The sequence below is a fragment of the Pelodiscus sinensis genome, chromosome 11 (genome assembly GCF_052426305.1).
Source record: "Pelodiscus sinensis isolate ZL-2025 chromosome 11, ASM5242630v1, whole genome shotgun sequence".
In the NCBI taxonomy this organism is placed as follows: domain Eukaryota; kingdom Metazoa; phylum Chordata; order Testudines; family Trionychidae; genus Pelodiscus; species Pelodiscus sinensis.
The window spans coordinates 44,733,120-44,746,419 of NC_143062.1; the positions used below are offsets into that span (position 1 = coordinate 44,733,120).

Genomic DNA, 13,300 nt, shown 5'->3' on the forward strand with positions numbered 1-13,300 from the left:
TAGGTGGCCTGTAGTAGACCCCGAGCATGACATCACTCTTGTTTTTTACTCCTTTTAGCCTAACCCAGAGACTCTCAACACATCCGTCTCCTGTGTCCATCTCCACCTCAGGCCAAGTGTGTACATTTTTAATATATACGGCAACACCTACGCCCTTTTTTCCCTGCCTGTCCTTCTTGAGTAAGCTGTGCCCTTGTATACTAATATTTGAATCATGTGTATTAACCCACCAAGACTCTGTGATGCCAATGATGTCATAGTTGTATTTTTTTTATTAGTACTTCAAGTTCTTCCTGTTTATTACTCATACTTCTTGCATTTGTATACAGGCATCTACGATACTGATTTGATCTTGGTTCCCACTTCTGCCTTGTCCCTCCTTTCTTCTCTCTGCTATTATAGCCCACAATCCCTTCCATTTCTGACCCATCTCCCAGGTCTCCGTGTTCTTCACTTACCCTTGGGCTTTGATCACCTGTTGTTGTCGAACCTAGTTTAATGCCCTCCTCACTAAGTTAGCCAATCTGTATTCAAATACAGTCTTCCCCTTCCTCGAAAGGTAGGACATTAGGAAAAATTTCCTAACTGTCAGGGTGGTTAAACACTGGAATAAATTGCCTAGGAAGGTTGTGGAATCTCCATCTCAGGAGATATTTAAGAGCAGGTTAGATAAATGTCTATTGGGGATGGTCTAGACAGTACCGGGTCCTGCCATGAGGGTCTCGAGGTCCCTTCCAGGCCTAATATTCTATGATTCTATATACTGGCCAAATCCTCCTAATGGAGACACAGCTTACAGTGTCAAAAGCTTTTACTAGTACAGGCAGTCCCCGGGTTACGTACAAGATAAGGACTATAGGTTTGTTCTTAAGTTGAATTTGTATGTAAGTCGGAACTGGCTCCAGATTCAGCCGCTGCTGCTGAAACTGACCAGGGGCTGACTACAGGAAGCTGGAGGCAGAATTGCTCTGCCCCCAGCTTCCTGGAATCAGCCACTAATCAGTTTCAACAGAGGCTGAATCTCGAGCCTGGGACAGAACAGCTGGGCTGCCAGGTAGGTCCCTGCAGGACCAACCCGGCAGCACCCCAGCTGCTCTACCCCAGGGTCCACAACAAAAGCCTGGTCTGCTGGGGGGGGGGGAGAGCGCACTAGCTGCACCACCCCTCCCCCAGCAGACCAGGGACACCCGGAGCAAAGCCGGGGAGGTGGAGGGGTCCCACGCTTCTGAGGCTTTGCCGTGGCAAAGCTGGGGAGGTGCGGGACCCCTCCACCTCCCCGGCTTTGCTCCGGGTGTCCCTGGTCTGCTGGAGACGGTCCCCAGCAGACCAGGGGCACCCGGAGCAGCTTTTCTCACCCCGGAGGTCGAGGTGGCGGGACCGCTGCGCTCTGGGCGGTCCCGCTGCCTGCGAGCTCCGGGGCGAGAAAGCCCCGTTCGTAAGTGCGGATCCGACATAAGTCGGATCCACGTAACTCGGGGACCGCCTGTACTGCTTATATCAGCTGCCTGAAAGAAATAAGCTACAATTGCAAAGGGACTTTTTATCAGTTAAAACACTCTACACTGGAGTTTTTGCAGAATAGTTATATTGGTTAGGGAGCATGTTTTTCTTACACTCCTAATCCAGACAGCTATGCCAGAAAAACTTTTAAGTGTTAGACTAAGTGTAAGAGATGCTGACTTGAGGATACAATGACATTTGCTAGCCACCTTTCAAAGTTTAACAACTCATCTTATGAACTGTATTTCAGAGTCTATTGAGTAAAGTGGCTTCTGATAGGCCATAATCAGTGTTCATTGAGAAAGGTATTTTTTGCCCAGATGGTTAGCGTTTTCTAAAGCTGACTTTTACCCCCTCATCTCTCTTGGTTATTAAATATTACTTAATCTAGTCAGTCAGTCACATTGGTACAGCATTGATATTACAGGTGAGGAACAGAGGACAATGGAGGATCTCTTCAATCTAAATCAGGGCTACTCAACTTTGGAAGCTCCGAGGGCCACAATGATACTCACAGCACATGCTGAGGGCCGCAACTTGAGTGTGGCTGCATAGATATGTAAATATATATATGCAAATATATGCAAATAGCTTCATTCACACTGAGGGGCATGAATACAAAAATTAAGGCAAGACTACACAACACAGAGGCCCCATTTAAATCAGTTCTTCTGATATTATTAAAATGCAATATTTACCCTTTTCCACCCATATGTCAGCACTTTTAATGAGCAATGACAGTCCAGGAATTTAACTATTAAAATGCATATCAACAGAAGACCATTATATTGACTACTTCTTTGTTTTAGTTCCCACTCGCAGGCCGCAAAGAAACAGGCCACCGGCCACAAGTTGAGTAGCCCTGATCTAAATAGTACTATCTGCAAGTAATCTCAGTGTCTGCTGCTAAGCTAACCTATATTTTGTGAACTAAAATTTCCTTGGAGGAATAGGAGGAAGAAATAGGAGAACTGAAGAAGGAAAATATTACAGGTATTTTAATGTTCCTTATTCCATATGTAAGATAAATTTTGATATAAAATTAAAACTTCCGTCTTCAGCCAATACATATTTCTGTGAATCATATGTACACACACACAACTTTTGTGCTGTGTCAAAAAGATACTTGGCATGTCATTTTCACTGGCCTAAAAAAATAGAAACTTTTGTAGGATATGCTGCTAAAAGGAATGGTCACAAGGAGCTAGTCCAGCTACATAGTTCTGTGTTTTTGATGCACCTAACCACTTCCTAAATCCAGAGGTGGATGTTAAAAGGAAGAACTCATTGCTATTCTCAAGGAACTCCAGACTAGATTCAAAACATCCCTATGGCTGTTCCTGTTGCTCAGTGACTAGATTTACAAATCGTAGCTCCTATGTATCTCCTGTATTTTTAGATGATATTCAGTACTAGAGCTGAGTGAATAATATTCAATGAGTAATGTATCCAACAAAGTTAGCATCTTTTTCTGCTTTCAGTTTGTCTTTGCATAGATTACAATTTCCTCTAAGTTATTTGTTCATTTTAAAATATTAGATCAGTTGTAGATACTTTTACTCTATAGAGTGCTATTTGAAATGTGATAGCTGCAATTGGTCAAATAATCACAGATTATTGTTATTGTTCTTTGATGAATAATCATGTGTGTGGTATTGAAATTCACTATTTATAAACATTTGTGTCAGTAAAAGTCAACTACACATAAGTAAATTCAAAAGCAAATTTGCTTAAAAATTGGGGTGACTATTAAGACAATGTTTTTCTTATTACTTATTACCATAACATCTATCGTATCTGAATATGCCACATGAATCTCTACAAGGCACCAAACTAGTAAATTTTATGTTTTGTTTGTAATCACCACCTTGAACAGTAGTCATCTTAGCAAAGTCATTCATTTTAAGTACAGCAGTGATGAAAAGTAAGTTTTATTCAGCATTCATCCCTTCAAACTTTGTCATTTGTTGGGAAACCTATTCTGAATTCTATCATAGAAATCACATGTACCCCTGAGTAATAAACTGATTCATTTCAGACTGTACCGCAATGCTCAATAAAAATAAATAGATAGTCTACAAGAGAGAACATTTTAAATAAATAAACAAATAACAGAATGGATAATTTCCTTGGTATTCTGTACGTTAGATGCACTTTATCTTAATTTCTACATAAAAGCATCATAGCCTCTTAAATGTGCATTGTTCTCCCTGAATGTTTAGTATAATACACATTTTGAATCATTCATAAACAATTTGCAAAAGAAATCACATACCTCCCATGACACCTAGTTGCTTTTGATGAGTTGGACTTCACTGCTTTCCCATTGCAGAAAAAGAAAACCAGCCTATCCTCAAGCACAGACAGATAATATAAAAATACATTGGGGAGGATTCTGAGCATAGACTTTTCTTCATGCATTAAAAAATTACAGACTTTCCTAGAGAAACAGAACAAATACATAAAAACTCACTTTATAAAGGAAAAGCAATCAGCATGGCACAGACTACAGCGGATAGAATGAAGATGACTTTTTAACAAAGTTAAACTCTCAAAAGGTCTGAATCTTTACTAAATTAGATGGATAGCAGAACCATGAAATGCTTAAGGAAATTTCAACTCAAATTTACTATTTTATGCAGAATGTTGGAATGGAATTTTCAGAGCTCTGTTACATCTAATGGCACGAACAGTCCCATTTTAATTTGTTTAATAACTACACAGTGACTTAAAACTTGTTATTCCCTATTTGCTTTCATATATCTAACTAATTAAAATGTAGGACATATACAAGTTGTTACTATTCCTTCCTAGCTCTAAGTTTTAGCAGTAGGAAAAAACCCTTCCATTGTTATTTCTCGATGGAAAAGTATAAGAGTGTGCATTAATGTAAGTCAGAAATCATATGCATATGTATGTGTATAAACTATATGCCTGAATGAATTGTGTGTGTGTATGTTAGGGATGTTAGTGTAAACATGTAAATGATTAACTGATAAGCCTGGGTTTATTGGTTAATCCTAGCGACTACATGCACTCTCCTCCATTGCTGCCTCTGATACAGAGGCAGCAGCATGGAGGATAACAGGGGCAGGTGGGAGCAAGTACACACGGGAAGCAGGCTTTCAAGCCAGGTCCCTGCACTTATTGGCTCATGTGGAGCCACCTGTCCCCTTCCGCCTTGCTGCCTCCCACAAGAACCAGCTTCTTAGAGCCGCCTACCTCCCCTGTCCTCTGCGCTGCTGCTTCTCTATCAGAGGCAGCAGTGCAGGGGAGGGCAGGCAGGATGCCAGCACAGCCTCTGTCTGAGGCGAGCTCAGGCCCCCTATGGACAGAGGCTGCTGTTGCCCCACGCTACTGCCTCTATATCAGAGGCAGCAGCACGACATAGCAGGCAAGAGCCGGTGTGCACAGGAGGCCAGTTTTTAAACTGGCTCCACTCGTGAACAGGCTCCTACCTACCACCATGTGCCACTGCTTCTAATACAGAGGCAGCAGGACGGGGTGGCAGAAGACCCCTGGGGACCATCGAATAATTGTGTAACTGCTAAGATTTTGAGTGATTACATGATTATTCAATTAAATGATATCTAACATCCCTAGTGTGTGTGTGCGTAGATGTATATGAATGTATTTGAGAGGCAGTAAAAGTAGATGACTAATATGGGTCTATTCTGATAAGTGTACTTCTGAAATCATTAACTTCACATACAGTCAGCATCTAGTTATCCCCAATATTTTGAAACAGTCTGAGGGTCTGCTCCTGCAGCCTTTATTTGGATGAATTTCTCACTGATGTCAGTGAGAATTTTGTCTGAATAAGGATTACAATGTGCAAGGACTATTGGTCTCATGCAAGCCACAGAATGGTTGCATTGTGAAAAAGTTATATTCCCTCCCAAGAAACTTTCCTTTATAGGAGGTTAGTGCTTGCTCAGGGCCAGGCTGATGTTCTACTGATGACTTTAGATGTTACTTCAGAATTAAACTTAGTCCTTCACTCCTTGACTGACAGGAATATAAAGTACTGTAGAGGAAGACAAACTGATAAATCTCTCTTACACCAGAGCAAATGAGCTCCACTGAAGCTAATGGAGTTACACAGAACATGTACAACCTTTGAGCAGGAATCCAAATCTAAGGAACTCAGATCCAGAGCAGGAGGAAACAACTGTTTATGGATTACACACTTTGGCTGTCTACACTTTTTTTGCAAACATTTCCTGCTTTGCTTGGTGCAGCCCCCATAGTGGTTCCCACTGGTGCTGCCATCTTGAACCTCATACTGTCTTAGTCTGTTTAAAGCACGTTAACATGATATGGCAACGAATGTCCTAATACCCGCAGAAGCCTTGACTCCAATAGGCTCCCAACATTGTTGTCATTGGGGAAGCTATGCCAGTAATTAAAAAGGTATGACATGTTTGCAAACCTCTCAAGTGGATAAGCCATTGGGAAAGTCCTATTGTGTGTACCTCTGGATGAGCCATGATTTAAAAAGGGTTCTGACATGGTCATTAGGCATTGTCCGATTGCTAGCTCTTAACTTGGACACATGCTCCGTGCCCAGCATCCCAGACCTTTACTCCTCCAAAATTATTTTTATTTCAATGTTGGATTGTTAGATATTAAAATGTAAATGCATGACAATATTATGTATTGTCCTATCCATAAATCAGCATACCTGACAAATTGCTATATCCCTTTATACAATGTCTGGTTAAATACTAATATGAGTCTCAACAGACTCTACAGAAACTGCTTTTTCATGTAGCATTATTTCCTGATATTCTAATCTTGGCGCCCTTTCCCCTGCTAACTTTTTATCTTAATTTTTCTTTATTCTGTTAGACATTTCTTTCCTGAATTTAGGTTGTCTATGGTATTTAATGTTTTCTTACAAGTCTTTGAAGGGATATAGTCACATCTTATCAAAGAGGTCCAGCATCTGAGAAGTCATTTTCCTCTACTAGATCCCACAACTCAGATCTTACCACCTTTCTGTAGTCAGAGTTCTCTTTTGTCTCTGACAGAAGTTCAATAAAATTGTCTCTATATCCACAATATCAAGAGTTCTCAGTGTTGTTGGAACAGAGTGTTTTACACCTATAGCATATCTCTACTGAAAACCCTGAACTCCCCTGCCTGCGTTATTTTATGCTAGGCCCTTTGCAAAAGATAAGAGAACATCTTCTGTAAATTGATGGACCACGTCCACTCTTTTCTGTTAATTAATTCCTTTCATAATTGTTGTACATTTCCTTTTTATATAAATGTATACAGTATGACACCAAAAGGCTGAGGAATTATTACTAGTCCCTTTGGAATAGCCACTCTTGCTGTAAATCTTAAAAAAAAAAAAAAAGGTTCCTTTCAACACTTTTTCTCCTACTTAGTTTCTTACTTGAAAAGGCTTCTCATGTTGTTCCGTACCTCATCACATCTCTTTTCATAATTTCCAAAATCAAAGCTATTATAAAGTCTAACAACATAGACTTCTCTGTAACACTTCTGGCCCCAGTGTGGCAAACTGGATGATGATGGCAGGAGTAACAATGATCGTTGTTATGCTCTCCTTTGTTGAACTGCTCCATTTTATACTGCTCAGTCCACAAATGCAGGGGGCTGGCAAAATCTGAAAGATGAAAAGCAAAAAAGACAACTAAATGCATGATGATGATCTGTGTGCAGCAGGAAATAAACATTATACTGTAACTGACTCAAGACAGTGCAGGCAAGACCACGACATCCTGCACTGAATGAACATTTCCTACCAAGTACCGCTTACTTCTTCCTTCAACTTCTGTTTTCACATTCCTGTTTCATTCCAAAATTGTATGCCCTTGCTCAAGTACTGTTTAAGCAACAGGTTGAACCTCTCTAGTCTGGTACTCTGGTCCGGCAACATCTGTGGTCTGGCATGATTGTAGTTAGGCAGATGTCCACTTATCATGTCCACTAAGTTTCCAGAAATCCAATAAAGTTTGTCTACAGCCACCAGTCCTGGCTCTCAGTGTTCTGTGCTTGTTATATAGCTCTAATTTACCCCTCAATGTCTTTTATGAGCCCAGTAAGCAGTGAAAGTGTTGGCAATGCTGCCAGAAAATATTGGCCTCCCATGGTTCGGCAAATTCTCTGGTTCAGCACTGGTGAGGTCCCAAAGGTGCTGGACTAGAGAGGTTCAAGCTGTAATATGGCTAAGATGTGTAAACATGCTCTCGGAGCGCGATTTGCGGAAAGGTAGGGGTCGGGTCAGTAGGCTGTATTGGCGTCATAACGGTTCCCAAGTCAGTACCCTGACATACGCGGGGCGTTTCGCCTGACTGCCCAACGCTCGGTCCTTGCCCGGAAGCCTCGCACATGCTCCAGATCAATTAATATCCCTTCATCCACTCAGTCATCACCTGACCACATGCCATAGCCTTTCATAACTAGGGCCAGTTTGTGCTTAGACTCATGCAAGAATGCTAGAGAGAGAAAGAGAAAGAGAAAGAGAGAGAGAGGAAACCAGCCACAATTAAATCTTGAGCTACTAGTACATTAGGACCAGGTACTTCAGTGACAACACTGGTATTATAAACTATTAGGGCTATGGACTAGTTTTCCTGCCCATCTGCACCAGTCACCCATATTAGGCCAAAGTGGGGAGAAGGGGAAGTTACTCACCTTGTGTAGTAACAATCGTTCTTAGAGATGTGTCCCCGTGGGTGCTCCACTCTAGGTGTCGGGCTCGTCCCAGCGCTGATCGGAGGCTTTTCGTAGCTGTAGTCAGCCGGACCGTGCATGCGCAGCAGCCGCCACGTGCCATTCGCACCGTTTCTCCCGTCGCGCGGTCCAGCTCCTCCGCCAGTTCCTCTCACTGTCCGGAATCTGTAATGAGACAGGAACAACAGACCCGGAGCAGGGAGGAGGGTGGGACGTGGGTGCTCCACTCTAGGTGACTACAAAGCAGTAGTCAAGATGCGCACCGGTCAATGATTTTCTGCAGAGGCTAGAACTGCAGATGCTACTGCCGCGTCTGAGGCCCAACGCTGCACAATAGCGTAATGGTGCACAAAAGAAGTGCTTGAGGACTAGGTGGCTGCCTGGCAAATGTCGCTGAGAGGGATGCCTTGGGCAAAAGCGGTGGAGGTGACATCTGCTCTAGTGGAATGAGCAATAGGCTGAGAAGTGAGTGGCCTTCCCCTGAGTGAATGACATGTTGTGATGCAAGTAGTGATAAGTCTAGCTATACGTTGACTCGAAAGAGGATTGCCTTTGGAACGCTGCACTAGTGACACGAGCAGCCTGTCCATACGCCTCCATGAGTGGGTTCTCTCTATGTAAAAAGAGAGAGCTCGTTGCACGTTGAGCATATGTAACAAGGTCTCTGAGGGTGAAGTGTGTGGCTTAGGATAAAAGGAGGTTAAAACTATAGGCTCGTTGATATGAAAAGACGTATTAACTTTGGGGATAAATGCCGGATGTAGGTACGTCACTGTATCCTTTGAAAAAGATGTGTAGGGAAAACTTGCCATTAACGCCCCCAGCTCGCTGACTCTGCGTGCCGAGGTAATCGCTAATAGGAATACGACTTTCATTGTTAACATTCACAGTGATATCGACGCCAAGGGCTCAAAAGGAGGGTGAACGATTGTGCACAGGACCAAATCCAGCCTCCAATCTGGTGGAGGCGGTCTGTGAGGTGGGTGCATGTTCGTCAATCCCTTCAAAAATCTTTTCGTGGTTTGTTGGGAAAAAATTGAGGAACCTTGCACTGGTTCATGGAAAGTACTGATAGCTGCTAAGTGAACCTTCAGGGTTGACATGGAGAGGCCAGAGTTGAGAAGTTGGAGGACATAATCCAGGACCTGAAGCAAAGGAGAGAAAAGGGGTTGCGCATTTTGAGTACGACACCATTGAGCAAATCTGCATCACTTTGCCAGGTAAGTTTTTCGAGTAGAAGCTTTCCTGCTGCTCATCAAATTGTCTTGACTCGTGAACAAAGGTACTCGTCATTTTTGATCCAGTCATCAGCTATGCTGTGAGGTAGAGTGAATCGAGTCTGGGATGCAGGAGAGCCCCTTCCTCCTATGATAACAGGTCTGGGTGAAGAGGGAGTGTCCATGGTGGGTATATTGACATCCTGTGCAAGAGTGGGTACCACGGCTGTCTCGGCCATGCCGGGGCAATCAGGATGACTGTCACCTCCTCAAACATTATTTTCCCGAGAGTCTTTGCGACTAAGACTGTCGGGGGAAATGCGTAAAGGAGCAATCTGTGCCAAGTGGTCAGAAGGGTGTCGCCCAGAGAACCCTTTCCCATTCCCACTCTGGAACAGAACTGAGGACACTTGGCATTGTGTGTCGTGGCAAAGAGGTCTACCATCGGCGTACCTCACCTGCGAAAGATGTAATGTAGCACGTCTGATCTTATCTCCCACTCGTGATCCACAGGGAATCGCCTGCTCTACGAATCTGCAACGACATTGCTGATGCCAGGTAAGTAAGATGCTGTGATGGATATGTCGTTCCTTACGCAGCAATTCCAGAACTGCACTGCTTCGGCGCAGAGGGAACGGGATCTGGTGCCTCTCTGTCTGTTCACGTAGTACATCGCTGCCACATTGTCTGTGAATATCCTGACTATGGTGTGCCGTATGCGTGGAAGAAAATGCTTGCATGCCAGAAAAATGGCACATAATTCCAAGAGATTGATGTGAAAAGTCTTCTCTGTGGAGGACCACCTGCCCTGAACGTGGTCGTTGTCCATATGTGTGCCCCAGCCTATGAGAGAGGCATCTGTTATTATGAGCGTGGAGGGCTGAGGACGATGGAATGGGACTCCTGAGACGAGGTTTCCTGTATGCTTCACCAACGCAGGGAATCGCGGACATATGGCTGCAGAGTGACTGTCTTGTGAATGCTGTGTTTTTCTGGTACATATACCCTTGCTATCCATTGTTGAAGATCCCTGAAGTGAAGTCTGGCATGAGGGACGACAAAGGTGGTGGATGCCATGTGGCCCAGAAGACGAAGGCAGGTATGGACGGATACAGTCAGAGCAGTGTTGAGGACCTTCACTAGTTCTTGTATTGAGTGAAACCTGTCTAGAGGTAAGTATGCCCTTGCTGTGATAGAATCTAGGCCTGCCCCTATGAGCTTTATATTTTGTGTGGGACAATGCTCAACTTCTGTTCGTTTATTATGAGGTCCAGAGAATCGAATGTGTTTCTGGTCAATGAGATCATTCGCATGGTCTCCTGATGCGTTGGCACCTTTATGAGACAATCATCCAAATAAGGGACTATGAGAACATATTGGTGATGGAGATATGCAGTGACGACTGCTAGAGTCTTTGAGAAAATGCTGGGAGCCGAGGCCAGGCCAAAGGGGAGGACCCTGTATTGGAAATGTTCGTTGTTTATCACGAAGCACAGGAAGCGTCTGTGCGCCAGATGAATTGTAATGTGAAAATATGCATCCTGCAAGTCGAGGGCCACAAACCAGTCGTTGTGATTCAGAGATGGGATTATTGTGGCAAGAGTCACCATCTTGAAACGTCTTTTCTGCAGATAATGGTTGAGCTGACGTAGATCGAGGATCGGTCTCCATCCTCCTGTCTTCTTTTGCATCAGAAAGTAGCGCGAATAAAACCCTTTCCCTTTGAACCCATTTGGGACTCTCTCTATAGCTCCGATGGTAAGTAGACATAGAGCTTCCTGTCGCAAAAAAGAGTGTCGTGAGAGGGGTCCCTGAAAAGGGACGGGGTTGGTGGATGGGTAGGGCGTATAGACGCAAAGGGATGGTGAAGCCTGATCTTATTATATCCAATACCCATTTGTAGGTGGTTACTTTGGCCCAACGATTGTAATAAGGCCAAAGGCAATGATGAAAGATGGGTATGGTATCGGCAGTGATGGCAACGACGACTGGTGAGGTTGCGCCCTCAACGGGCGAGTCAAACCTACTGTTTTGTGTGCGGTACATTGGTTGCCCTAGATGGTTGTGGACGCCTACACTGCGGTCTTTGTTTAGATTGAGTCTGATCAAAAGGACGAGGTTGTTGTCTTTGGAACTGAAAGTCATATCTCCTCTGATACGGGAAGTACCTTCGGCGACGGAACGGTGGTATGTACATGCTGAGCGTACATAGGGTCGTACGCAAGTCCTTTCCAGGGTGTAACGCCGCATTGGTTTTGTCCGCGAACAGCTTCAATTTGTCGAAAGGAAGGTCTTCGACTTTTGCCTGCAAATCTCTAGGGGTGCCTGCAGCAGCCAACCATGATGCTCTGTGCATGGATATTGCGGTAGCTATTGATCTTACAGCAGTATCCGCAATATCCACGGCTATCTGTAGACTAGCTCTAGAGCAAGCGTACCCCTCCTGTACCATGGCGCCGAGTATGGCCTTGTCCGCTTCGGAAGCGTTCTGGGCGAGCCCTGCCAGCAGAGCGATGTTAACGAACCCATGGATGGACAGAAGTGCCGCGTAATTGGCAATGCGAAGAAGGAGGGTGGATAAAGAATAAACTTTTCGACTGAAGATGTCTAATTTTTGGCCTCTTTCTCTACTGCTGCATTTTTTACCTGTGGATTCTTAGCATGGTTAAGGGCTGCATCCACTACAAGAGAGTTTGGCCGGGGATGGATAAAAAGAAACTCTAAACCCTTGGAAGGGACGAAATATCTCTTTTCCGCCCACTTTGATGTAGGTGGGGCAGAAACCGGGGTGTGCCAGATTTTCGAGGCTGGTTCGAGAATGGCCTCATCAATCGGAAGTGCTGCTTTCAACTGTTGTCTCGGGTGTAAATTTTTCAGCAGCCTGTATTGCTTGGTCTGCACATCTGCCAGCTGGACATTCTGTGTCTGCGCTACCCATTTAAAGAGATCTAGGAACTTTTGACCGTCATCTGGGGGTGAAGTGTCCCCTTGAAAGATGGCCTCATCTGGGGAGGATGACGAAATGTGCGGAGGGGCATCATCGTCCAAAATCTGACCCTCCTCTGGTTCAGACATCTGAAGAGGAGGACGGGCGGCCACCGGAAGCTTGGAAGGAGCTGTCTGTTGGAGCAAGCCCACCAGGGACTGGCGTCTATCCAGAGATGCACGGCAACAGCAAGAATGGGAAGGAGAGTGAGATCTTGTATTGTCATGAGAAAAGTAATCTCTCCCCCCATGGTGATAGGAGTAGTCAGGAGACAGCCTCCTGGATGAATGAGCACTGCTGTATCTACTGCGGTAAGACCTCGAAGGCGAATGAGTCGGTGAACGAGATCTACTAGTAGGCATCCCATAATGTGGCAGGGTGTGCCTGTACACAGAAGTATAGTGAGGCCTTGAATGCCGGTGCGGAGAATGTGGGCTGCGCTGATAACGAGGCTCTCGCGGAGAGTGGTACCGTGGACAGGATGGAGACGGTGCTGGGGAAAACATTGGTGAGGAATGTTTTGAGGCTTGATCTTCATTGTCCAAAACCAGTATTGGCGAGTGCTGTATCGATGAAGGTGGGGAGGCTAACTTTCCTGCTGGTGTCTTAGCGATAGATCAGCCTCTAGACTGCCGCTTTTCTCCGACAAAGCTCCATGCCGGAAAAAAGCGGAGGCCATTTTTATGCTACTGAAGTGTGGGATATTTAAATCCCTGCTTCATTAGCAATTTCACCCAGCCTAATCTGCATCCCTCTGCTGGCAGAGGGGTGCCGTCTAGACATACCCTCTGACGTTGCCCTTATTTGCCATTAGCTTCTCTGTCCTTGCCTCCCTTTTCACATGGATATAGTGAGCAGTTTGGCAAGATTTAGGCCGTGTCTAAACTACACT

General features: G+C 44.5%; 1 protein-coding gene across 1 annotated transcript; it reads right to left on the reverse strand.

Moving 5' to 3' along the window:
• Nucleotides 1–3,344: 3,344 nt before the first annotated feature.
• LOC142830906 (uncharacterized) lies at nt 3,345–13,300 on the reverse strand. Its single transcript, XM_089781259.1, has 2 exons — nt 8,167–13,300; nt 3,345–7,135 (listed from the first exon to the last, which is right to left on the reverse strand). Exon 1 carries the CDS (start codon nt 11,670–11,672, stop codon nt 10,770–10,772), a length of 903 nt encoding a protein of 300 aa, XP_089637385.1. The 5' UTR covers nt 11,673–13,300; the 3' UTR covers nt 3,345–7,135; nt 8,167–10,769.

What these genes read in the sequence shown, in the direction of transcription:
- LOC142830906 (XM_089781259.1), bottom strand. Translation starts at nt 11,672, where the DNA reads ATGCGGCGTTACACCCTGGAAAGGACTTGCGTACGACCCTATGTACGC.